General features: G+C 43.1%; 1 protein-coding gene across 1 annotated transcript; it reads right to left on the reverse strand.

The window, feature by feature from the left end:
- Nucleotides 1–16,865: 16,865 nt before the first annotated feature.
- On the reverse strand, nucleotides 16,866–18,656 carry LOC136506074 (F-box/LRR-repeat protein At5g02910-like). Its single transcript, XM_066501201.1, has 3 exons — nucleotides 17,724–18,656; nucleotides 17,434–17,622; nucleotides 16,866–17,346 (listed from the first exon to the last, which is right to left on the reverse strand). Exons 1-3 carry the CDS (start codon nucleotides 18,654–18,656, stop codon nucleotides 16,996–16,998), a joined length of 1,473 nt encoding a protein of 490 aa, XP_066357298.1. The 3' UTR covers nucleotides 16,866–16,995.
- Nucleotides 18,657–26,033: the final 7,377 nt, after the last annotated feature.

Here is a 26,033-nt window from a genome sequence, read left to right on the forward strand (position 1 = left end):
TATTTATTATTGTTGCATACGAACAAAAAGTAGTATGCTAGCTATACGTGCTAGACATTCTCATGTATATAAAGTGTTAATCACTAGCATCCGACACATACACATGAAAATGCATAGCACACAGAATATTTAACCACAGTCTTAGATAGTCATAAGGGTGCATTACATTTGACTTAGGTGCTACCATTCCTTACATATGGTCTTGATCTAGTTAACTATTATAAGCCACTGAGCAAGACCCATAAGAGATCTTGATTTCTACATAACGGTGCACTACTGAGCGTCACTTATATTACAGATCACTACACTACCTCAGTCCCTATTGCAGTCCTACTAGAAGTAACTTCAAAATAACTCCAACTGTTGCTGGGATGACGATGTCATACACCTAGAAGTCAGAAGGGCCTGAGCTTGATCCTGCAATGTCATTGCTGCTACCTGCATCGTTCCCTCCCTGCAACCCCAGCACTTGATTCAGGAAGGTCCTGGTAGATGCTGCTTCAATGTAGACCTCCCTACGAACGCTCATGCGGGCCTGACATGATCTAACATGCTGCTGTTGTACAGGTTTAGGAGGCGGGAGAATGTGTGGTGCTGGCTGCACAGGTGGTCCATCAATAAGCTCAAGGGGCAAGGGCGCTAACTCCGGTGTCCCAACATGTGGTTTAGGCTGTTCAAATTCCGGTGGCATTGCTGGAGCATTTGGGACTAGTTGATGTGGTGAAGCAGGTGGTGCTGGTATGTCTGGGTTCTCTACTTCCTCTGCTGCCTCAGGTTCCTCTTGCTCCATTTCAGGTTCTTCCTCATCTTCCTCTTCTACTACTAGAGGGTTAAGGGCACCTCCAGGTTGTTGAAGATGATCAACATATTCATGTAGTATAGCATGATGTTGGTCACTTGCTAGGAACATATAGTACCAGTAGCGGGCTTCGGACCACATCTTAGTGAAATCTGCGGTAAATGACCGAAATACCATCCCATCAGATATCATTTTCATACTAGAGGCTAAGTTGATGGCATCTGATGAACATTCTAGCACCCGTGAGATAGAGAATCCTAATAAACCTTGAGCCCCTAGCTGAACTGGTGCACTGGAACTTCCAGGATCAAATCCTAGAAAGTCACGGTAGCAAGTAGTGCTTAGGTAGGCCGCAAAGTGCGCCCGAAGCACCTGCAAAGCATCAGTGGCCACATCCTGTATGGCATCCTCAGGGTAAGGCTGAGATCTGATGAGTTCTCTATGGAATGTTGGGTCCATAGGAAATCTAGTTAGAATCAGCACTATGCGCCTCTCGCCATGGTCCAGTGTTTCCTCCAAAAATTCTAGGCATGATCCTCCAAGGGTCTAACACATGTGCATGAGGAGCATCACTGAATGTCCACATACCCTCTTAGGTGGAACACTAGAACGTGCCATCCTGTACCAAGGTCATGCAATTAGCATGGCAGTTAGCTATGTTTTTAGCAAGGTAGTCGCCTAGATGAAAAATAAAATATAGAGAACAGTACAGTATAATCAAGGCAAACAACAATGGACATACTATACAGAGATGGAATCTACTCTAGTAGAAGGACTAGATTTTTTTTCCAACTTAGGTCACCTATAGTCTCTAGCTATTCGCATGGCCCTCGCAACTATGGCTATGATACCAGTTGTGACGACCCGGGTCATTACCACAATAAATAATAACCCTGGCCTATGATTTATCACCCAACAGATACAAGATTTGTCGACTAATAAACCATAACAAAGTTGGCAACGGAGAATAGCTAGAGGGTACTAATAATTATTACAATACCATTCTACGCACTTAAGTCTTTAAAGAAGCGCCATAAGTTTGCGCATTATTACAAGCTCGACATATAGAGGTCCAAACTAGATTACTAAGTGAGCGACAAAGACATATCACCACAGACATACATAACTGAACTAAGGGGATCATTTATTCATCCCATCCACCATAGGAGGTGGCAGCAACCTGACTAGCTTCTTCATAATCATCCCAATTTGCATAAGCATTACCATCATCCAGAAACCCTTGTGCACATTCTTGAGGATCTTCTGAAGAGGGAGAGTTAACAAGAGTGAGTACAACGTACTCAACAAGCATATAAATATCAATGCAATGCAATCTAGTCATCTCAAAATGATCAATAATATATCATCTTGCTGTTCAAATAACATGTGTAGAAAAAGTCAGTTTAGTTTAAAAACAACACTACTATCACTTGTATCTTGAGAAAGAGCCACCCATAGGTTCCCGTAGCCTCTGATCCAAGAGACATGACATGAATTCATGATTTTATCCTGCGCAGGTTTGTATCACTTTAGCCATAATTACCTTGACCAATTTTTCATCGCACTTCCTTTGGTGCGACTCATGGTCAAGATACCGAACTTTCCCCATTTTGTATAATTATACATCCACATCTATCCACGTGCGCTAATATATGCGCCTAGGTGTACTTCATCGACACCTGATTGGGGATTTCATCACCCAACCCTCTCCCCACTTACCATAGGGATTATGCAACAACTTCATGGGTACTAGAATCGGCCTGTCCCAAACGAGTTCATGGTTGACACGAATTTATACGGCCCAATAACACAAGTGAGATTTGGTTATTAGTCCTACCAAACTTTTCCATCTGAATATACAGTAGGGAATTAGCTACTCCATCAGCTAACCCCATGTCATCAAATTCAAATGTCATCCATCCATAGTCAATTTCAGAAAATAATATTTAATGCAGGTTACTTTTATTTTCTTAAACTCTGTATAAAAACTCAAGGAGAAAATGATCAAGGATTCTTGCCTGAGTTGTTAGGATTCAACTCGGGCTCCGTTTGGTTTGCTGGAAGATCCTGCGCCTGACTTTGCTCGCTTCCTGTAATTAGTATAAATATATATTGGTATTTGGCAAGATGAAAAAAGAGAGAGTATATATATACTTAGCACATACGTAGCCATGTGTTCATCCTACAGTCAAGGAAATAGCTTCTGGGTCCTTAGTATCAATTAAGCTGTGATTTATAAAGGAATATTGTATAGCTGTGCTTAGTAAATCATTGAATTAGTTTAGTATATTGTTAAGCCCCTTTTTACTCTCACGTGAGCAGCACCTGCACCTAATTGAAGCCATCCACTGCTCAGTACTACTACTACTTTGCAGCCCCAAAAGCATATCAGCAGACACACGCACATCTCTCCATCCAGTATCCTCTCGTCTCCCTCTCTTTCCTCTCTATCTTTCCCCTCCTGCTACTCATGGTGCTCCGGCTACCTTTCCCGAATCGGCAACCATGGTTTGATTTCCTCCTCGATTTCTCTCTCAAAACCAAATCCAAGGACACTAGCAGCTATCTAACTATTTTTTTCCTTCAATTTCTTCCTCTGTGATGTGTGCAAGTTGGGTGACGGCGGCGGCGTGCTCCACTAAGGTGTCGAGCTGAGCAGCCATGCCGCCTAGGCAAGTCAAGAAGGCCCGAGCATGCTGATGTGTGGGGGTTTGGGCTCCAGCAACAATCCTCCTCAACCTGACAGTGAGTTCCTCCCCCTCACCTCTTCCTATTCTCTCTTTTTGTTATACCTAGCCTGCAACTCTGTAACTCAAAGATACATGCCTAAGTGCTCTAGATGTACAGGTTCTTGTGTTAGTGTTTTAGTCAAGGCTCAAGTATTTTTTTATGTGTAGCTTTCTACTAAAAAGGAATGCCTGATCTTGTTCTGATAATAGTTGGCATATCTCTCTCGGCCCAAAATATTATTGAGCACCTAATTGTTGTGCTGCTGTAGAACAGATGGTTCTCCCCTTGGAAGGTGCTTTGTGTTCTTGGTAGAGAGAAGAAGGAATATTCTAAGATGTGCTTGTGAACCTCACCTTAATCTTGATGACGTTTAGCTCCAACCTTGGGTTTATTTCCCTCAGAAGTGCTTCTGATTTGCTGGCAGCACTTGGGCTCTCTGGTGACTTCCTCTCCTAGTCAGCCTCCCTTCTCACCCCATGTCGCTCTCCATGGTGATTAAGTCACCATCTTGTGCTGGTGGAAGAGTTGGTGTTTTTCTCAAGCAAGGAGTGCACGAGGTGCTTATCTGGAGTCCTCAACCTTGAGTGGGGAGCTAGCCTAGAACTGAGTGACTGCTACTACTACTACTAGCTCTACTAAAATATTTTAATCTCAGTCATGGCCTAGTCAAAGAAATTCACTATGTCGATGAGCTGCTGCTAGTTGATTGGTTGGTTCCTTTCTAGAAGGGCATGGCTACACCTCATGAGTACCAACTGTGAATTGTAAGCATAGTGTTTAGTGTACTAAAGTATTTTAATATGCAAAAGAATTGTGGCCTGAGTTCTTTTTTTTTGTGGAGTGAACTTGGTCTACCAGTGTATGAAACACCACCATGGATTAATATTTGATTTATGCATTTTAATATTAGAGTGTACTTAATTGTCCAGCTTGTTGTAATTGATTTTTGTTTACTGTGCACTTAGCTGTGATTAACTATGAGCTAAAATGGTGGGTCGTTACATCATCCTTGTTACCTATTCGACGTTAATTACTTAAATCATATTGCATGTGTCTACCTTGATTTCCAATAAGGATTTTCTAGCTTTGTACTTGTACCTTGTCACCTATGGGATTATTGTATTGGATAGTATGATGCTAGTGCTTAATTAAAGACCATGATCTTGTAAGTTGACTAATGGATTATGCAATAAAAACTAAAAGATGATTTTTAGCAACAAGGAACAAGGGGGCTAGAGCATAGTTTTTGTGATGCTCTAAATTCCTCTCCTTAAGAACTTATCTGTAAGCGATCATCCGAAACTTGTAGTACAACCGTGAGAGCTACAAGGCTCTGGCTTTAGTTCAGTATGAAGACCTTTTCTAACTTGTTAGTGGTTACCCAAAAGGGTGCAAAAGGGGCTTGCCGAGCTGAGTATAGTGCGGCCTCTATTCCTAAAAGTACTTCTGCGTGAGTGTGCCTTTCGAAAGGAGGCTCTATATTCCCTTGCCAATTGGAAACCTAACAGCCCTAACTTGTTAGATGAACTTCTGAAAGACTTCATAGTGAACCCTGCCGACCTTCCTTGGAAGTGGGTCAAGAGATTAGCTACCTCAGAACGAAAGGGTAAATCACGACCCATGATGAAAGTGTATAACCTCTGCCGAGTGTAAAACTGTTATAACAGCCATGCTCACGGTCACGAGCAGTCTTGGACCCTTATGGAATAGATGATCACTAATTGTTTATTGTTTATGCTACTCATTATTTATGTTTACCTGATCATGTGTTTATGTGGGCTTGTGATAAACTTGTTTCTACTCAATTGCTAAAAGATGACTCAATAAAAGCTAATACAGTTAAACCAGTGTCTACCTTTTAAGCCTCATGAACCCATGTTATAATTCTTGAGTACGATATGTACTTCCGCTTGCTTTACTTTTCAATTACTTTAAAAAAATCCTGGGTGGGTACCAGATAGTGGAGCTAGTGAGTTTTCTAAGGAGTGTTAGGCGTATGTACCCCCAGTCAGGCATCCCTATGAAGAATGGAGCCTGAAGATTAGTTACCGTTCCACGATACTCTAATGTAAGTATTAATATAGCTATGTATATGTTATTTAATAACATTATTTCTGATACTATTCACTCTGTTGTTGTATGTGTGGACTTTCTGAGCACACATATGATGAGCCTGGTCTTGTTCTTAAAACTGAGTGTGGCAGATTGGTATCAGAGCTATGTTGACTGTAGGATATACGCCTAGTTAGCACTGGCCGCCTTCTAAAGCTTATTTTGCTATAAAACTATTTTTCAACCTCCTTGGACATAAATTTGCCTATTTGTCATCCTTGTCTTATTGTCTCCTCTCCTTGATAGCTTCCTTTGAGCTATTGCTTCTTACCTCCTTAATATTTTTTTATTTCTTTGGTTTACTAAAGTTTTCTGATCTCACCTTATTCAAATTCGCGATGGCCTTTTATCACCTATAATCCACTCATTATGATGTCCGCCAATGCTACAGAATCATGTGTAGTTTTGATGTTGTAATGTGTGCTTGTCTTGTTTATTGTGTTGCTTGTGTGTCGTCTCCATCCATGTGTTCTGAAGGAGGCCCTGAAGGTAGTTTTGAAGATGAGCAAAACTCTTGTTAAGTGTGGTAGCATCCTCTACAAAGCATCGTTGACCTTTATCTTCCTTGGTATTCTATACAACTCCCAAATCCACTTTATCATGCAAGTTCCTTCATCTCATGAATCTCGAATCAAGGAAGTGTGGAGACGTGAAGATCTTCTTTATCTTTCTCCCTAGTCTCTCCGAATCTTGGGACGAGATTCCTGTTAAGTGGGGTAGTTTGTCACACCCCAAAATTTTTGATTTTGGGCTGTGCATAGAAAACACTAAATAAAATGAAAGATTTTAATATTTGGATAAAATTTACCAAGTTAGGTTTGAGCTAGCGCAAATTTAGTTATAGGAAAAATATGAATTTTCAAAGTTTTCTAATTTTGACATGTTTGGATGATGTGATGTTTGCTTGTTGCTTGACTTGGTGTTACGAGTGAGTAAAATTTTCAAACTGCGTTTAGTAAGTCATTTATCTATCTTTGTCTCGTCTCTATATTTTCCGATAATCAAATTCTAGCTTTCTCGATCCTAATCTTTGCATTCAGAGTTTCTGAAGATCCTCTTCTTCTCAAAATCATTCCTTTGACTTTATCATCCATGAACCTCTCTCTCCAAACACCTTGGGATTTTTTCAGTCTTTTTCTGAAACTTATTTCCATTTTTCTGCGAGCATAACCCCATTTATAGATGCTCTAAGATATTTTTCATGAGCTCCAAATACTTTATTTGGGTTTATCATGTTCTAAAATATCTCTGAAAATTTTCTCCAAATTTTTGGAGCTTTCAGAGTATTTTCCATGGCTCAAATAGTAATTCTATACTTTTCTAGAAATATTTTTGATACACGAATTAAATACTCTGAAAATAATTAATACTAACTCTAATCCATCTCGGCCCAAACCTTGCATATAAATACATTACCATGATCTTCTCAACCATCGCCTTCGTCAAGTTTGACCTAGCTGCCACCGTCGGACGCTCGTCCTAGTTGCCTGTGGCGCTCGACAACCTGACATACCGTGCGTGGTGTGCCCTACTTTGCCCAGATGATTCCGATAGATCCGCTGCATCCGCGTACTATGAACCTCATCAGATTGTCGCCCTTCTAGCCGCTTCAAGCCACCGTCATCGATCTTCAGTTCTCATCCAGTTGAGCACACCTGTCATCTGTCAACGCCGTCTGCAGCTGACTACTGAGCACCTGCATGTCCTCGTCCCTATCTCCTCTATCGTCTATATCATGCCCTAAGCCATGTACACTATCTGTTTCCCTAACGTGCCCTACATCCTACCGATCTCCAGTCGCGAGCTTCGAACCATGGTATGAAGCTGCTCATCCTCTCAATTGTTTGTCTAGCGTCATCTACAAGTTCATCAACTGAAGCTGTTGTGCCCGACGCTGCCAATTGGTGGGTAGCGGACCATGGCCATGAAGATCGTGAATACGTACAGACCATCCAGAGGCCCTGCCGGCTGCTGCGGGACCGCTGACGGAGGGGAACGACCAGGTGAAAGCTCTCGCCGCTGGCTCTTCTCATCGTCTGAGACGAGCATGCTGTCATCTGTGCCTGTTTGTTCGTCTTCTGCCTTGGTGAGAATCTCCATGTATCCCTGCATCATGATCTCTTCTCTGCAACACCATCACTAGCTTTTGTGCCTATACGTTTCTTCAGTAAATGATTGCATCGTTTCCCTGTAGTTCGCGCAAAGCAAGCAGCAATGCGGATCACGTATGGGACTTGCCCAAGAAACAGTCTGATATATGACCAAGCACAGTACCTATCTACTTCTCTCGTGAAGTCTCGGGTTCTCCTTAGTATTCTATAGCTTTACCCCTTCATCCTCCGTTTTAGTTCCGCTAGTCCATTTTTGTTGCGTTAAGATTAGATTGACGTAATCTACGGTTTAGCAGCGACGTTTTTCATGCTACGAGTTTTTGTGTTTACAATTAAATATGTATTGGATTAATGTGCATGAAACTAGAGTCTAAATAAAAGCAACATAGGACAATATCTGTCTTTTATATTTAACTGTTAATTTGGTTAATAGCAACATAAATATATTTTTAAATTAAATTTGGTTAGTTTAAACTTGTTCCCTATACAAATCCAAATTAGATGTTGCCACTTGTTTACTTCTTTTTGTAAAGATAAAGTTTAACTTCATTAATGAATTACATGGTAATATTTATAAATAAAACATGATTAGCTTCGACTCGGTTTTAAAGTTTAAATATAATTTGTCTAATCTGAATTAATAAATTTCCCTTGGTTTTGTCTAACTAAAATAAATCAAGCTTGTAGTTGTTTATTTTCACTTATAAATAATATGCTCGACAGTTGTTTCTTTTCAACCGTAACTCCGTTCTCAGCGTTTCTTATGATCTTGTAACCGTAGTAGATAGCTCTCTTTTAGTACGTTGTTCTCTCGTGTGGTGTACTGTTCTTATTTATTTATATTATTATTTGTTTCCTTGTATGTTTGTTGGTGTGCTTTGTAGTTGTTGCGATCTGCGACTAGAAGAACTGTCCGTGAGCGCCGAAGGCCAGAAGGTGTTGACCATATGTTAAAGTTTGAGAAAGTATGAGCAAGTGTAAAGGCAAGTATAGCATGGGGATCATCCTTGTTACCTATTCAACGTTAATTACTTAAATCATACTACATGTGTCTACCTTGATTTCCAATAAGAATTTTCTAGCTTTGTACTTGTACCTTGTCACCTATGGGATTATTGCATTAGATAGTATGATGCTAGTGCTTAATTAAAGACCATGATCTTGTAAGTTGACTAATGGATTATGCAATAAACACTAAAAGATGATTTTTAGCAACAAGGAACAAATGGGCTAGAGCATAATTTTTGTGATGCTCTAGATTCCTCTCCTTAAGGACTTATCTATAAGCGATCATCCAAGACTTATAGTACAACCGTGAGAGCTACATGGCTCTGGCTTTAGTTCAGTATGAAGACCTTTTCTAACTTGTTAGTGGTTACCCGAAAGGGCGTAAAAGGGGATTGCCGAGTTGAGTATAGTGCGGCCTCGGTTCCTAAGAGTACTTCTGCGTGTGTGTGCCTTTCAAAAGAGGGCTCTATATTCCCTTGCCAATTGAAAACCTAGCGGCCCTAACTTGTTAGACAAACTTCTGAAAGACTTCATAGTGAACTCTATCGACCTTCCTTAAAAGTGGGCCAAGAGATTAGCAACCTCGGACGAAAGGGTAAACCACGACTCACGGTGGAAGTGTACAACTCTGCAGAGTGTAAAACTGTTATAACAGTCGTGCTCACGGTCAAGAGCGGCCTTGGACCCTTATGGAATAGATGATCACTAACGGTTAATTATTTATACTACTCATTATTCATGTTTACTTGATCATGTGTTTATGTGGGCTTGTGATAAACGTGTTTCTACTCAATTGCTAAAAGATGACTCAATAAAAGCTAATGCAGTTAAACAAGTGTCTACCTTTTAAGCCTTATGAACCCCATGTTATAATTGTTGAGTACGATATGTACTTACGCTTGCTTTACTTTTCAATTACTTTACAAAAATCCCGGATGGGTACCAGATGGTGGAGCTAGTGAGTTTTCTAAGGAGTGTTAGGCGTATGTACCCCCAATCAGTCGTCCTGTGAAGAATGGAGCATGAAGATTAGTTATCATTCCACGATACTCTAATGTAAGTGTTAATATAGCTATGTATTTGTTATTTAATAATATTTTTTCTGATACTATTCACTCTGTTGTTGTATGTGTAGATTTTCTAGGCACACATATGACGAGCCTAGTTTTGTTCTTAAAACTGGATGTGATAGATTGGTATCAGAGCTGTGTTGACTGTACGACATACGCCTAGTTAGCACTGGCCGTCTTCTAAAGCTTATTTTGCTATAAAACTATTATTCTACCTCCTTGGTCATTAACTTGCCTATTTGTCATCCTTGTCTTACTGTCTCCTCTCCTTGATAGCTTCCTTTGAGCTATTGCTTCTTACCTCCTTGATATATTTTTTATTTCTTTGGTTTACTAAAGTTTCCTGATCTCACCTTATTCAAATTCACGATGGCCTTTTATCACCTATAATCCACTCATTATGATGTCCGCCAATTCTACAAAAGCATGTGTAGTTTTGATGCTGTAATGTGTGCTTGTCTTGTTTATTGTGTTGCTTGTGTGTCGTCTCCATCCATGTGTTCTGAAGGAGGCCCTGAAGGTAGTTTTGAAGATGAGCAAAGGAGGCCCTGAAGGTAGTTTTGAAGATGAGCAAAACTCTTGTTAAGTGGGGTAGCATCCTTTACAAAGCATCATTGACCTTTATTTTCCTTGGTATCCCGTGCAACTCCCAAATCCACTTTATCATGCAAGTTCCTTCATCTCATGAATCTCGAATCAAGGAAGTGTGGAGACGTGGAGATCTTCTTTATCTTTCTCCCTAGTCTCTCCGAATCTTGGGACGAGATTCTTGTTAAGTAGGGTAGTTTGTCACACCCCAAAATTTCTGATTTTGGGTTGTACATAGAAAACACTAAAGAAAATGAAAGATTTTAATATTTGGATAAACTTTACCAAGTTAGGTTTGAGCTAGCGCAAATTTAGTTATAGAAAAAATGTGTATTTTTCAAAGTTTTCTAATTTTGACGTGCGTTTGGATGATATAATGTTTGCTTGTTGCTTGACTTGGTGTTACGAGTGAGTAAAATTTTCAAAATGCGTTTAGTAAGTCGTTTATCTATCTCTAGCTCATCTCTGTCTTTTTCGATAATCAAATTCTTGCTTTCTCGATCCTAATCTTTTCATTCAAAGTTTATGAAGATCCTCTTCTCCTCCAAATCATTCCTTTACTTCATCATCCATCAACCTATCTCTCCAAACTCCTCATAAAATATTCTGTCTTTTTTCGAAAGTTATTCCCATTTTTCTACGAGCATAATCTAATTTATAGATGCTCTAAGATATTTTTTTCATGAGCTCCAAATACTTTATTTGGGTTCATCATGTTCTAAAATATCTCTGAAAATTTTCTCCAAATTTTTAGAGCTTTAGGAGTATTTTGTGTGGCTCAAATAGTAATTCTATACTTTTCTAGAATTATTTTTGATACACGAATTAAATATTCCAAAAATAATTAATACTAACTCTAATCCATCTCAGCCCAAACCTTGCATATAAATACATGACCATGATCTTCTCAACCGTCGCCTTCGCCACCGCCGTCGGACACTCGTCCTAGTTGCCTGTGGCGCTCAGCAACCTGACATACTGTGCGTGGTGTGCCCTGCTTTGCCCAGATTATTCTGATTGATCCGCTGCATCCGCGTACTACGAACCTCGTCAGATCGTCGCCCTTGTGGGCCGAAGCTAACCATTGGCCATTGTACCACCCCTTTCAACAACCTTGTACGTGCATGTGTTGTGGTCGAAACATTCGACCTCATGTATCGTGGCCTTCACCTTTTCCTGTTCAAGGACGTGATGCGGTTTAGGTGCCCATTTCTCCCTTCTACTTTGTTGCAACATTGCTTCTGCATGTCTGTCATTGAACAAGGCAACAAGCTTGTAGAAGATGAAGGATACAATTGCATTCACCGGCATACCAAGTATGCCCCATACAAACCATTCAAAGACTCGACCATGTTGCTAGTCTGAAACTCATATCTCCAACCACCATCGTCATGAGCCATTGTCCATTTTTCCACATCTATCATCAAGCCTCTTAACCAGTCTCTACCTTCTACATTTGTTGCAATTTTAAGTTGCTCAAGCTTTTCCTCAAAATGCTTAACCTCAAGCATGCGAGCAACCTCCTCGAATAGAGGAAAGATATCCTTTATATCATCCTTGCGAAGTAAATTCTCAGCGAGATGCCAAGTGTACCAGCGGTGGTGCAAAAGTGCATGCCCCGAAATCTACTCCTGTATGGCACTAAGTATGCCAGAGTGTCTATCAGATATGACACAAACCTCCCTCCCACGACCTACCACATGAATCCGAATGAGCCTAAAGAACCATTCCCAACTATCTTCGTTCTCCTTCTCAACCAAAGCAAATGCCAATGGAACCATCACATTATCTCCATCGACACCAATAGCTATTAACAGTGTGCCTTCGTACTTGCCTAGAAGAAAAGTACCGTCAAGAGTACCGTCAATGGAGAAAACAGACCGACAATGCCTAAAGGCATCAATGCACTGATCGAAGCACCAGAAAGCACGAAAGAATATCTGTCTCTCATCCTTCCATTCATTTGGTTTTGGCACATACTCGTAATGCATGCCTGGATTAATTGTTTTCATTGCATTGAACAAAGGTGGCAACTGCTCGTATCCCTCTTCCCAGTCTCCGTATATCATCTTCCAGGCGTGTTGCTTTGCCCTCCAAGCTTTGCCATACCTGATCTTGTACTTCCATTCCTTCTCAACCATCTCAATAATTGTCCTCACACGCAAATTGGGTTGTACCGTGAATATGGAGCATAATGAGGTGGCAATGAGGGCTGAGGTCAACTGCCGATGCTTCTCAGTTAACTGTGTACTCCTACAAGTATGTGGCCGGATGACTCTTGTGATCTTCAACTTCCCCGTGTTATTTTGTTTCCTAGCACAGACCCTCTAGTCACATCGTTCCTTCTCGCACACCACTATGTACCGCCGCTCTACATCAGAGTGCCTCACCTTGAATGGTATGTTGTGTCTCACTGAATACTCTTGCAGCCATCTTTTCAATGCAGGAAGGCTCTCAAACACCAGGCCCTTCTGAATTATCATGCTTGGACCAGGCTCAGCATCACTAAGATTGCTGAAATGGGACACCAACGGATCATGGTCATGGAAAAACCTTCTGAGTAGTCCAGTGTCACTATCTGTTAACTGTCCAACCGGGCAGTCATCATCAGAATCAACGGCTCTTGCGGTACCGTAAGGCTCCACATCATCCACAATTTGCACATCCACACTATTGGAGGCCCTACATACTTCTTCAACGTTGACAGATGGAGCAACAAGCTGACCATCGACATTAGCTGCATTATAAGCACAAAACAATAGGATTGAGACAGGAATGGAATGACAGGCAGAAGCTTGTGTTACTGCGACACTTACTGGGATGATTTTGGGTCAAAGGAATCTCCTGAGGGGACACCACGACATCATCAGTCCAACATTCAACTTGAACTGGTTGAGAAATTTGAACCTCGTTCGATGCAGATAGAGCATCAGGCAGCTCAGACACATCTTCCACATTCACCTCAAGATTAGGTAATGGAGGGTCAAAGGGCGCCGGATTGCCCAGTTCTGGTGAATACCCATGAGGGATGGGATCAATGGACACCTTCCGCACAAACAAGTCCAAACAATTGATATCGTTGCTCATAACCAATGTAACATATTTCTCCCATTGATCCTCACAGCCAATTGAGATCATCCGCCTCAATATTGTGCCTTTCGTACCGAAGTGAAGTAACCCCTCAACTGCTATGTCCTCCTCATTTGCATCACAATGTAGCTCCTCACGAGACCGAGCAACCAACTCACTAAACGATGGCCGAGCCATGAATATCACAGTCACCCACTGCATTCCACTAAACTGAACATTTCCATAATCATCAATCGCCACACTGCCTCCATGGTACAAGGTTACAACCTGGTCCATCTGATTCATACACAAAACTAAAATAAGTCAATATGGACTTATTTGAAGTTAATGTGTGTTGAATCGAAAGTGTATACAAACCAAGCGTAGTCTCTAATTGACTAACTATACTCTAATTAACTAATTACTAACGGATCGTTATTGTAATCCTAACATACAGTATAATGGTAATCAAGTATGTCAACATCTAAGTACTCATGGTCTCTAATTCAAAATGAAGGCACACTAAAATCGCATGGCATACAACTAACCACTCATTGAATCTATACCTACATTGCAATGGAAATCAATCTTCTACACCTATGCACATACATTATACAAAAGAAACAACATTTCATCCACTAATCATCATATAATGAAGCACAACATTAAAACTAGGTTTTGCATAAATACTCAATAAATAGATCAAATCAAAGCGTAAAAATTGAGGAGGTGGGGGAGAATACCTTGCTCTTACAGCTTCACGGAGAAGATCCAAGTTTTACCGGTCGAAATCCATGATTCCAGAGCGAAAAATCATGACGACAACCAGGTGTTTGGCTCACACACATTATCGCACACCCTCCCAGTAGCGTGTCGTGATTCATGTTAGTCGCAGCTCCGTGCCTCTCTCCGTCGTCATCCATCTGCTCCTCACTTCCCGCTCCACTGCTCCTCCACCGGGGAAGCCTCGCCCGTCTCGCCGCACCTCGCACTTGGGGCCGCGGTGCTGGTGCTGCTCGAGGCGGCGGCGGCGGCCACGGCCGCGACGCGGGTGCTGCTCGCGGCGGTGCTGGTTCTGCTCGCGGCGGCGGCGGCACTGCCTTCCCCAGCGACGGCGGAGAGCTGCTCACGCAGCAGCGCCGCTGTAGAGAGGGAGAGAGAGAGGTGCGTGGTGGAAGACGCGGCGGCGGAGAGAAAGGGACGAGAGGAAAGGAGTCGTAGCCTCGACTCGCACACATCTTGAAGTAAGAACGGCTGTTGGATAATAGGTGTGCCCACACCTTTTTTTTAATGAAGGGTTTGTGTGCGCACACCTGGTTGTGGAAAGAAGAGAGACCAGAGCGCGCTCAAGTGAGATAGAGGAGAGGAAAGAAGGTGGCTGGGCCGTCGGGGCCGGCTGCGTACCAGATCAGCACCGCCGACAAGTGAGCGCATGGGCGCCACCCTCGGCAGCAACCTCGACCGCTCCACCGGCCGCATCCATCTCAGCGATCTAAGCCTGGTAATCCCACTTTAATATGGCTTGATTTCTTCCTGCTTAGGCGCTAAAATTTTCTCAATCCGTACTTCCTAGAGAGGTATCCGCCTTGCTTGAGGAGAGTTGGATGTCTCTTGTGTTCTTAAGTTGTATGGTACTTGGGATAGGTCATCCGGTCTAGAAATCGATGGCTTGAGCAGGTCAATGCTGTCTGAAGATGTCATTCACCGCACAGCTAGTTTGCACCAGGCTTTGTTAGCATACCTATTTGTTAGTGACAGAACCCTGGGTTTTTTCTGTGCCCAGGTGTCCATAGAAGATGTACCGAAGTCGATGCTATTTAGGATGATTATAACAATTGGCCATAAGATGATGCCACCAGTTGAGGAAAATGTGTATGTATTTAAGATGCAGAGAACATGATGAGCTCAAGCTTGTTTGCGACGTGATTTGCAATGTGCTATTCAAAAAAAAATGAAGTATGATTTACATTAACCAGAATCTTTAATCATTAAACTATGCAAAATTTTCTCTTAAAATATTCTGCTGATACATGTGCATTATTCCACTCTAGATGTTATCCCAAATAATTGTTTGAATAACATTACTCCATCAGTAAGGACAGTGTTTACTTATTCACACATGATCGTAAAAAATGTTTGAAACTTAAAATGTTAGACTTCTCAGGTCCTACAAGATGCATGAAATCCAATATGTTTACTCCACTTAAATCTGTCATTTCTATTCTTCACGGCTATTTCAATAAGATCAGAATTGGCTGTCCTCCCGCCCCAGCCGACGAACTCAAGGAAGAAGCCCAATAGCGAATGAAAAGAGGAGAGATTGGGGAGGGGGTAATTGAAAGAAGACAGCTGCCCTCAATCAGTCACGTGCGGCTCACGTGGTAATCCAGTCCACGCTGGCGTCGCCACGTCGGATTAACCGGGCTGCTGAAGGGGCATGGGCCTAATTGACACAGATGAACAACTTAAATGGCTTGGAGATGCAGATTAAGAGTTTGTGGACCTAATTGACATAGTCTTATAAGTTTATGGGCCTCTGATGCATTTAACTCATTTGTAATCACTAGGGTCAGGACTACTAATGTTGTCAGTTGTCACTCCACCATTGCTTCAGAAAGAAACACGCCAGCCGCAGCCTGCTGTGGCGTAGAGCCAGCAAAACGAATGCAACTATAGATGCATTCTTAATTAAAGTGTTTAAAGTTTGATAAAATATATAGGTGAAAATTTTAATACTTATAACACCAAATAAACATATTATAAAAATATATTTCATGATAAATCTAATGATATCTATTTAGTATGATAAATATTAATGTTTTTTATATAAATATGATTAAACTTGACATACTATAACACAACACTGCTCTAAAATTACATTCTTTTTGAGATAAAGAGTAAATCACATAGTCAATTAATAAAAATTTCGAGTTATAAAGCACATCTCACGCGCTAAGATGATAATAAGATACCAAAAGTTTAAAATGTAAAATAAAATACTTATATGAGATAGCATGCCAGCAGTGAACCACAAGGACTAAATAAACCACTGCTACATCAGTCTCATAAGCGCTATAGAGGCCTGGAAAATACTAGCATAATAGATGCTACAGTGTGTTCCAATGCATTATTTTTGGAACTGCCACCTAGAAAGAAGGAAAGTCCAAAAGCCAACGCAGGTTGTTGTAGTAGCGCAATGCGCAAACAATCAGTTTTTTAGGCGAGCGAGGAACTAGAAATGCAGCGATTCGCGCACAACACAAAAGTAGGGATCTAGCAATGGCAGTTTCCAATGCCTGATAAAAATCCATACAACATGGAAGACGCTAACTTAACTGCATAAGTTTCTAAGCATGATACTGCAGGTACATTGCTAGCAACGATAAACCACAATGTTTGGGTTTCGACTAGTCTCTAAATAAAAAAAAGTTAACGACTGACGACGATTATTCTTACTGTAGCTTGAAGCATGCTAAATGTTAATCAACCGAGATACAAACACTGGAGTTCACTTCAGCTGTGGACCGTTCCCGGACGGTAGAGGCTGGACCTTGTTTTGTTTCATTATTAAAAAAACATTGGAGTTCACAGAAGGGTACTCCTGGACGGTGTCGAGGAATATGTTGTACCAGTCATCAGTGACCTCGTCAGACAGTTTCAGAGTCATCGTCTGAAGCATCGGTGCACATCTGAAGAGCAATTTGAGGAAATGGATTTCCTCCTCGCCGCCTTTGAGTCCTTTGATCTCCACTTCTGTGAGATCGATCACGGAGATAGTAGTTTTAGTTCTCCATTCCCTATTATTCTCCTGACAAGGACACCGTTCTTTGCAAGACCACCAAGACTTTGTCACTTGCACCTAGAACAAAATGTACCATATAATGTTAATGTAATAATTACACTGTAAACACACAAGCAGTAGATTATATGTAGAGTAAATACGTACCTGCGGGGTATCCACAAGAACCACGTCAAGCTCAAGCCTTTGCACTGCAGTGCAAATCCGAAGCAGGTTCAACAGCAGTGGTCCAAGAACATGGCCCCATGTTGAGATCTTCAGCTCTAGGACAGAGAAGGTGGTAACAGGGATTTTCTTCAATTCTTCTGCAAAATCCCTCTGTGAAGGATAAGGGGTCTACAAAACAATCGGGCGGCATACAATACAATTTAGAAGCCAGTTAAGTCCACGAAGCTAGCTAGCTAGGAAATCAATGAGCACGAGAGCCTGAGACGAACGTCAAGTATGTCCAGCGACAGGACATGGGCACGACGGGGCTGATGGCTACCCTCGTCGTCGTCGGTGAGCTCCATCTTCTCCACCGCCCGTACTTTGAGGGAACTGACGCGCCACATTTTGCCAATCCCAGCATACATGTAGTACGAGCACCGCCAAGTGACCTCCTCCACCATTGGTGCCACCACCGACAAGCTGTTGTCTATGCCCCTGAACTCCAAGGCCAGCGTCAGCTTCCTGAGCGCGGGGGCCACGATGTCGATGGTGGACGTGAACCGGGACGTGCTCACGACGAGCTCCTGGAGCGACGCCGAGTGCACCGTGATCGTGTCCACCTCGTGCGGAGTCCTGACGCTGAGAACGCGCAGGCGCGGGCAGCGGGGCACCAAGGCGGAGAGGTCCATGATGCAGCCCGAGAGGGACAGCGTCTCCAGCTTGGGGAACTCCGTCGCCGTCGGCAGGGCAAAGCAGACGTCCCGCACGTCCAGCTCGATCGATGTGGCGAAATCGAAGCGGGGCAGGTCGACCGTGAAGTATAGGAACACCGGGATGGTGAGGGTGAGCTTCACCGGCGACCGACCCGCGGCGGCGTGGAGCAAGGAGGTGACGCTGCCCGCGTCCAGCGCGCGATGTCCCGTGCCCCTGGAGACGTGGATGTCGATGGCCTCCAGCGAAGTGCGGGTCACCCGGGCGAGCGCCGCGTGTATCGCGTCGGGCGCGAGCCCGCGGAAGGAGACCTCCGGGAGGCCTGTCCAGACCCGGCGCCACCGGCGGGCGAGAAAGCCAGTGCGCGCGGCGGTGCGGGCGCAGCGGAGGCGGGTGAGGACCTGGAGGAGCAGGTCGTCCGGGAGTGCGCTGATGCGGTCCACCCGGCTCTGGGACCGTGTGACACGGCGAGGCCCGGGCGGCAGCGCACCACGGCGTCGGCCTACCATGGCGTCCCAACTCCCAAGGCGCCAGCGGCCAGCTCCGTCTCCCGCTGCAAATCACTGCAGCGTCAGTTCCACACAGTAGGGCTGACCCATTTTGAATCCCAATAAGAAAAGCTTCGGCCCCTGCTACACCACTGGCCGAAGCCTGAAAGGCTGAAATTTTATGGAGCCGGATGATTGTCATTACCTAGAAATATTTATCTACTACCACCTAAAAAATAACGCGCGCCCCTGCCCTATACGGCCCAAAAAAAACGACGCCAAAAAAATGTGATCCGAAAAAAAAAACAACGCCAAAAAAAATTTGATCCGAAATAAAAACATATACGGCAAAAAAAAACACCATAAAAAAACACCATCTCAAGTCCGATCCCTGCGTCCATCCCGCCCCCGCCTTATTACAGCAAAAAAAAAGACACCAAAAAAATCCGATCCGAAATAAAAACATATGCGGCAAAAAAACCACAGCCCCAAATCCGATCCGAAATAAAAACACAAATATGGCAAAAAAAAAGTTATGGTGAAAAAATGTTTCCAAAAAAGAAGCGTATACGGCAAAGAAACATTTCAAAAACAAACTCTTACACATCAAAAATCATATACAGCAAAAAAAAAAAAAAACCGTTTCTTTACATACAATACAACCACCTAAAAGATAACGAATAGAGTCGTCTGCGTGCCCTGCGGCCCCGCCCTATACGGCAAAAAAAAACGACGCCAAAAAAATCTGATCTGAAAAAAACAACGCCAAAAAAATTCGAAATAAAAACATATATGGCAAAAAAACCCCATAAAAAACACCGTCACAAATCCGATCCCTGTGCACATTATTACGGCAAAAAAAACGACGCCAAAAAATCTGATCCAAAATAAAAAACATATACAGAAAAAAACCACTGCCCCAAATCCGATCCAAAATAAAAATAATACGGCAAAAAAACGTTTCCAAAAAAGAAGCATATACGGCAAAAAACATTTCAAAAACAAACTCTTACACATCGAAAATCATATACAGAAAAAAAGAAAACCGTTTTCAAAATAAACTCTTCCACATTCAAAATCATATAAAGAATTGATTACAGGTTGATGAAATAAATCAGGCACATATTCAAACAGAGGACACATATTCGTACACAGGTAATCTTTGCTGACACTGACAAAACATACCAATAAACTCTCTACGTGCAAAAATAAATCAATCTCCTAAAAAATCAAATAAAACAGTTTTGATAACATATAACAAGTTTAACTAAAGTAAACATATGCAAATAACAATTCACTCAAATTCGACTTAGATATATGTGGTGAACACAGGTGTTGCACTATAAAATGGAATTAATCGATTTCAAGTGATCATGTAAAAATCACTATTTATCCTTCACTCGACACGCGTTCATGTTCTACCCGGTTATGATACAAAGACCAAATCTATGTGTCCGCGTCCGATACGAAGTCTTCAAAGCTCACGCATTCGCGTCCTACCTGGTTCCAAAATAAAGACAAGATCTACATATCCGCATCCAGTACAAAGTCATCACAGCTCACACATTCACGTTCAAATACTAAGGTTCACAAAAAAATTGGACACCATGCAACGCATGGGTATTTATCTAGTATCTTAAAAAATTATGGACGGAGTTAAGCAGCGACGGGTCACACGCTCGTGACCCTTCTTCCTCCCCGCCGCTGCGCTCCTTTCCTGTCGCCCCGTTCTTCACCGTCGAGCCCCGCGCCCCTCCTCCGCCACCCAGTCCATCGTCGTCGAGCAACCCAGCCATCCTCCTCCTCCTCGCCCCCGTCGCCGACCACCGTACTGCCACGGGCGCTAGGGTTCGTCGGAGCTCCGACGAACCCTAGCGCCCTCCGGTGAACCCTAGCCCCCGCGGCAGCCGCCTTCTTCCCCTCTCCCCTCTCGCCGAAGCTCCGCCATGGCCATGCTCGCCAGAGACGCCGTGCTCTGAGCTCCCGCCATGATGCCCCCGCCGCGACTTGGCCCGGCCGCCGCTACCACCGCCAGCCCCCCTAAACCGCCCAGCCTCCTTCCCCACCGCCAGGCTAGCCTGCCTGCCCCCGACTGGTCCCTTCTATAGCCCGCCGGAATTGGAGAAGAAAGAGGAGGAGAAGCTTGCCGGAACCCTAGCCACCGCCGTCGTCGTCTTCGTCTCTGGTGGTTACAGATCCAGATCCAGATCCAGATCTAGATCCAGGAGGAGGAGGAGGAGGAGGAGGAGGCCTACCTCGCTAGCACTGCCGAAGGGGAGAGAGGGAGGAGCTCGCCAACGCGGGTGGGGACGCAGGTGTGGGCGTGGGGAGGAGCTCGATGGGACGCGTCCGCCGTCGACCACCTCGTCGTCCTCACGGGCGCGGGCGCGTGGGAGAGGGAGAGGGTCGAGCTGTCCACGCAGAGCGCGATGGGTCGCGAAGTAACTTTTCTGGAAAATATAGTGTTTTTCTTTGATATAAATAAAAAACCACTTCGCCCATGAGCTTGGACGACCACCCGAATCGTCGGGCAGTGGATCCACATTGTGCTATGCAATGGTCCTCTTTGGCAATGTCTCATGCGTTTTATTTCTTTTGACGCGACACTGTACTGTCTCCAAACCAAAATGAACTAGCAAATAGAAGAACACGGTGAACCCAACCTAGAGGGCATCATTGGTTTCTGCTACAATAGTGCTACAGTGAAGCGAAGTGTATAAATTGAGGCCATGACAAGCCCCATGAAAGAAGCAAGCTACAATAGCGGCCGAAGCAAGAGCTAACGAAGCTCAACCAAATAAACCTTTAATTGCATCCACATGATTTTTAGAATTAGACACCCTAATTTCTTCTAAAGGGGTCTATTTGTTTCCACGACCGAAAAAATTGATCAAAGCACCACACTCTCAACAACTCACCTCAGGGTCGGAGGAATTAAGGAATGAGAGTGATAGTGGCAGTAGCCTAAATTGTTGGTTGGATTAGTAAGGAAATTCAGTAGTCTATTAAAGTAGAAGCTAACAAATGAAGTTTATGAGCCAGCCTCTCATCCCACATGTTCGCTCAAAAAAAAAGTTTGTGAGGAAGGATACAATAGCAAGAGTCTACTAGTGAGATGAGAGGAGTGTTCAATCGCGTCAAAAATAAATAAAAAAAGAGAAAAGTTGCTTCAGAAAAGGAAAATTTAAAACATACCGTATCAGTATGTTTTTCCTCTCCCCTCTCCTTCCTCCAAATATGATGACGTCAAGTGAGTCTTTAGGTTGATTTGAGGGTAGGGACAGGCCGGGATCTAGTGAGCTTCAAGAGAAGCCTACAGCGACATACCACTTAGGCGCGCCGGGCTGTCATGAAGACGACTCTTGTGAAGACGGTTCACATGGCAACAGATCTGACAATGGGAGCCACTAAAGAGAAGAAAAATAAGGTGAGGAATGGGCAAGAGGATTGTGAAAATGGATGCCATAGGTGAGAGTAGAGGTTATTGAGGCCAAAAAGACAAAAAAAAAACTCACCGGAGAGAGCGAATCGATGTCAAAGGTCATTGGGAAAAGGTGTTTCTTCAATGGCGGTGGTTCTTGCCGAGTTGAAAGGGGAAAGGAGATGAAAAATGGCAGCTAGGATTATATGAGAATTCTTAAGGAACGGGGAATATAGAGGTAGGACGGCGACTAGGGTTATATTTTTACGGAGGATGCATGAGGTTTCTCTTGTGGGCCTAAAAAACCTCGAGTCTCTCTAAATAGGCCCACGAAGGAGATAGATTGGATAGGGACAACGCGTTGCCTAGTGAGGATTGGGTAGAGAAAAGACTATGAAGGGAAAATGAAGGGTTCATTTCCTGATATGACAAGGACCTAGGCCAGTGGAAAAAGAAGAGTGTTTTACCTATGAGCCACTAAAAATGTTGGAAATTTTATATATGCCACTAAAAAAGTTATGACGCCTATGTACCACTGCCATTAGTTTCATTAGGGTCTAACATCCATGTTAGCGAGACCAGAGCTCCAATATTTTTCAAAATAACAATTTTGCCTCCTCTTCCCATTAGTTGTATCACAAGGCACTTAGAGCCTCGACCAGGATCCCAAGGTGCCTCATATTTATGCATTCACATGGTTGGTTCTTCAACCTGGCCCGTGTGATACAATTTGAGATTGTTTCGATGACTGCATCTCTAATTTAGCCTGTCTCGGATGACGCAAAAATAACAATCAAACATGGCTCGTGGGATGCCGAATCCATCCGCGTTTCTAACTTTATGCAAAGCCTGGCTTGGCCGAGTCTGCTCCATCTCAGCCAAGGTGTGACGATGCGAGCTAGGATGCCTCATCGGGAAGCCAATCAGATCCTTAAGGCCCTGTTTAGTTCCTTTCCAAAATGCTAAATTTTTCAAAATTCCCCGTCACATCAAATCTTTGGACGCATGCATGAAGCATTAAATATAAATAAAAAATAAAACTAATTACACAGTTTAGACGAAATCCACGAGACGAATCTTTTAAGCCTAATTAAACTATGATTAGACCCTAATTACCAAATAACAATGAAAATGTTACAGTATCGTTTTGCCAAAAATTTCGGCAACCAAACTGGCCCTTAGTGGGGATTATGCCCCCTCCATCCCTACCCCTCTTCTATAGTGGTGTTGACTCCCTGTCCGCGCTCTGCCCGACCTCACGCGTGCCCCACCGAAACACGGATTTGGTAAGCATGTCAGGAGTTACCCCTTATCGAATTGATAGGGAAGGCAGAGATGGCTATCATTTCAGGAGGTGGGGAGGGTCATTTCAATGAAATGATGTTGTTGACGTCAATTCCGATTGTACACCAGCAAGGGCTTGATTGCCTGGATTGTACACGAACAAGATACACAACTGAGGAAGATCGGCACAGTGAGGCCGTCAGGAGGCAGGCTATGTTGTTTTGATGCTCGTTCTTTGCCTGGAAAGCTCGTGAATCTTCGGAGAAGACCCGTTATGGAGAAGTACAACTTGAGTCTCCTAAGATCGGTAAGGCCACCTAGGACAACAAAGGGTAGTTGAAAAAAGCTCAATGTTGAAGAATAGGTAAAAGTGTAATAGATTGATTTTGATCGATTAGATCACTAGATCAGTCGTGATCCTCTCATATATACAGAGAGATGGGATAGTTGTATCCTTATAAGTTTCCTACAAAATCGGACAAGTTTCCATCAAAGAAAACTCAAAACTTAAACAGGCAATATCAGCCTGGGTCGGTTTTGTCCAGCCTCAGACGGGTACGCTGCCAAAATCTGGTTGGGTCGGTTTGGAAACCAGCCCGGGACGATTTTATCTAACTCCTAGCCCACACGAACATGGGCCGGTTTTCTTAAGTTTCGCCAGACTTGTCAATTTGAATCTAACTCGATCCAAATTTGATTCCTTCGATCCAAACTTGCATCAATCGTATTTTGCTGTAAATATTTTAGGAGAGGTAACGCCGTAACAGAAGATAAAAAGGAGGCTTGAAGTGGAAGATACCCCGTGTAATCTATTCATTTTACTAGTGATTAGTGCACGCCTTGCGCGCGGGCTGGCACCAGTGTTTTTTGGAAAAGAAACAATCCATTATGGACAGCGACATATGAAAGCACAAAACAGAACCAATATATTTAAAGAATACCAACTTGACATACATTAATAATATATTGGCCCTAAGATAGAAGTCATAAAGGTTCAATGTGAAGTCTAGACGTCGACATGGTAATAAGAGGTAGCGTAAACATCATTGCAAAAGATTTTGATACATAAGACGGCTATTCAATCACCAGGTGAGCAGTGTAAGCAACAAGCCATGCAGTCCATCCGGCAAACAAATAGGTACCAAAACCAGCTCTACCCAAGTCACTTAAGGACCCCTTTGGTAGGGATTCACCGGCTCTAGATTCACCCGACAAAAACACTATTTACGGGAGCTATTTTTCTCTCTCCTCTCACAGACACAGTGGAGCTGAAAGAACTAGCTTCACCTGCTCCCACCAGCTCTGCGAGAGGAGGAGAGAGGATTGAGGAAAATGCTCGCATGAACAGTGTTGCAAAAGTGTTTTTGTTCCAAAATCGGCTTCAGAAGCTTGTAGCAGCAGGCTATGCCTACCGAGCACACAAAGTGTTGTTGCATGAGCAGTCACCGGTCTGCTTGAGCACTGGCTAGGTTTTGAATGCAATCAATAGAAAATTTAGCATATGGAAATAGTTATTCCAACACACACAAAATTAAGTTGGCATTAATATTGTTGGTTTACTTTTTGTGTAATGGTACCAGACCTGAGGGAGATTGATTTTTGGTTTTTGGTTTGTCATTAACAATTACTTGCAACATATCATGTTTTTTTTTAAACTTTCAGCAAGCTTTATTGATTCAGCAGAATGGATACATCGTTTACAAGCAATTGCAATATAGATGAAGGGGGATCATCTACCCAGACATGAGAACTTTTCTCTAATAAAACTTGCCTAGCTAATTTATGGGTAGCTGAATTACAAGTTCTATTACAATGACTAATGGAAATTGCCACGAACTCCTTCCAGTATTGGGCACATTCATCGTAGATTGCCGCATCCACTGTATGCGGTATGAAACTGTGTGATGCAGCAATGAAACCACCCGTGGAGTCTCTAATGACAACGCCAGAACTTCCTGATCCCCTTGTTGCATCAAAAGCGGCATCCACATTAATCATCAGACATCCCTCTGAAGGTTTTTTCCAGCCTTGGTTGATCACTGCACCCTTCTTTGTAATTGCTTATAATTTGTTGTAATTGCTGCTATTGACAAGGCCGACCTTGATGAATTTTGGATATTTTCCCAATTAACAAGTTGTCGTCTCTGCCACCAAATATACCAGCAACCGATCAAAATGAGTTCAGCTCGGCCAAGGTTGAGCACCCTCACCTCACCACCAGTCCTAATAACTTCTTGGATAAGAATAGGCCCCGAATGCCCAGCGAGGTCTAAACTTCCCTTGTTCGTCTGCATGAAAATATTGTGTGCTTAATGTCTTCCGCCTCCATTTGGCACATAGGACAGTTAACTGCATTGGTGATGTGCTTATTCACCAGAATCACATGGCATGGAATACGGCCATGAAGTGCTCGCCATGCAAAAAAAAAACACCTTATTAGGAATCGACTGTTATAGAGTTTCTTCCATACTGAGTCCGCCCCGACCCTCCTGCTGATGAAGCTACGGGTCTGGACCCAAATTTGGATGACCACTGGCAATGATATGCTGATTTAACTGTGAATAATCCATTGCGATTAAAGTGTCAAGCAACCAAATCCTCCCGGCCACTATAAATTGGAATTTGTAAGATCATGTGCACATCAACCGCCCAAAACTAAGATCTGATGAGCTGTACATCGCAACTTCCATCAA

This window comes from Miscanthus floridulus, chromosome 1, assembly GCF_019320115.1.
Source record: "Miscanthus floridulus cultivar M001 chromosome 1, ASM1932011v1, whole genome shotgun sequence".
Classification (NCBI taxonomy): Eukaryota; Viridiplantae; Streptophyta; class Magnoliopsida; order Poales; family Poaceae; genus Miscanthus; species Miscanthus floridulus.

Excerpts from the sequence above, each read along its gene's own strand:
- LOC136506074 (XM_066501201.1), bottom strand. The coding sequence starts at position 18,656 with ATGGTAGGCCGACGCCGTGGTGCGCTGCCGCCCGGGCCTCGCCGTGTC. Across the intron at positions 17,623-17,723 it reads TGTCGCTGGACATACTTGAC|ACCCCTTATCCTTCACAGAG; the intron begins GTTCGTCTCAGG and ends ATTGTTTTGTAG. Across the intron at positions 17,347-17,433 it reads TTCTTGTGGATACCCCGCAG|GTGCAAGTGACAAAGTCTTG; the intron begins GTACGTATTTAC and ends ATTTTGTTCTAG.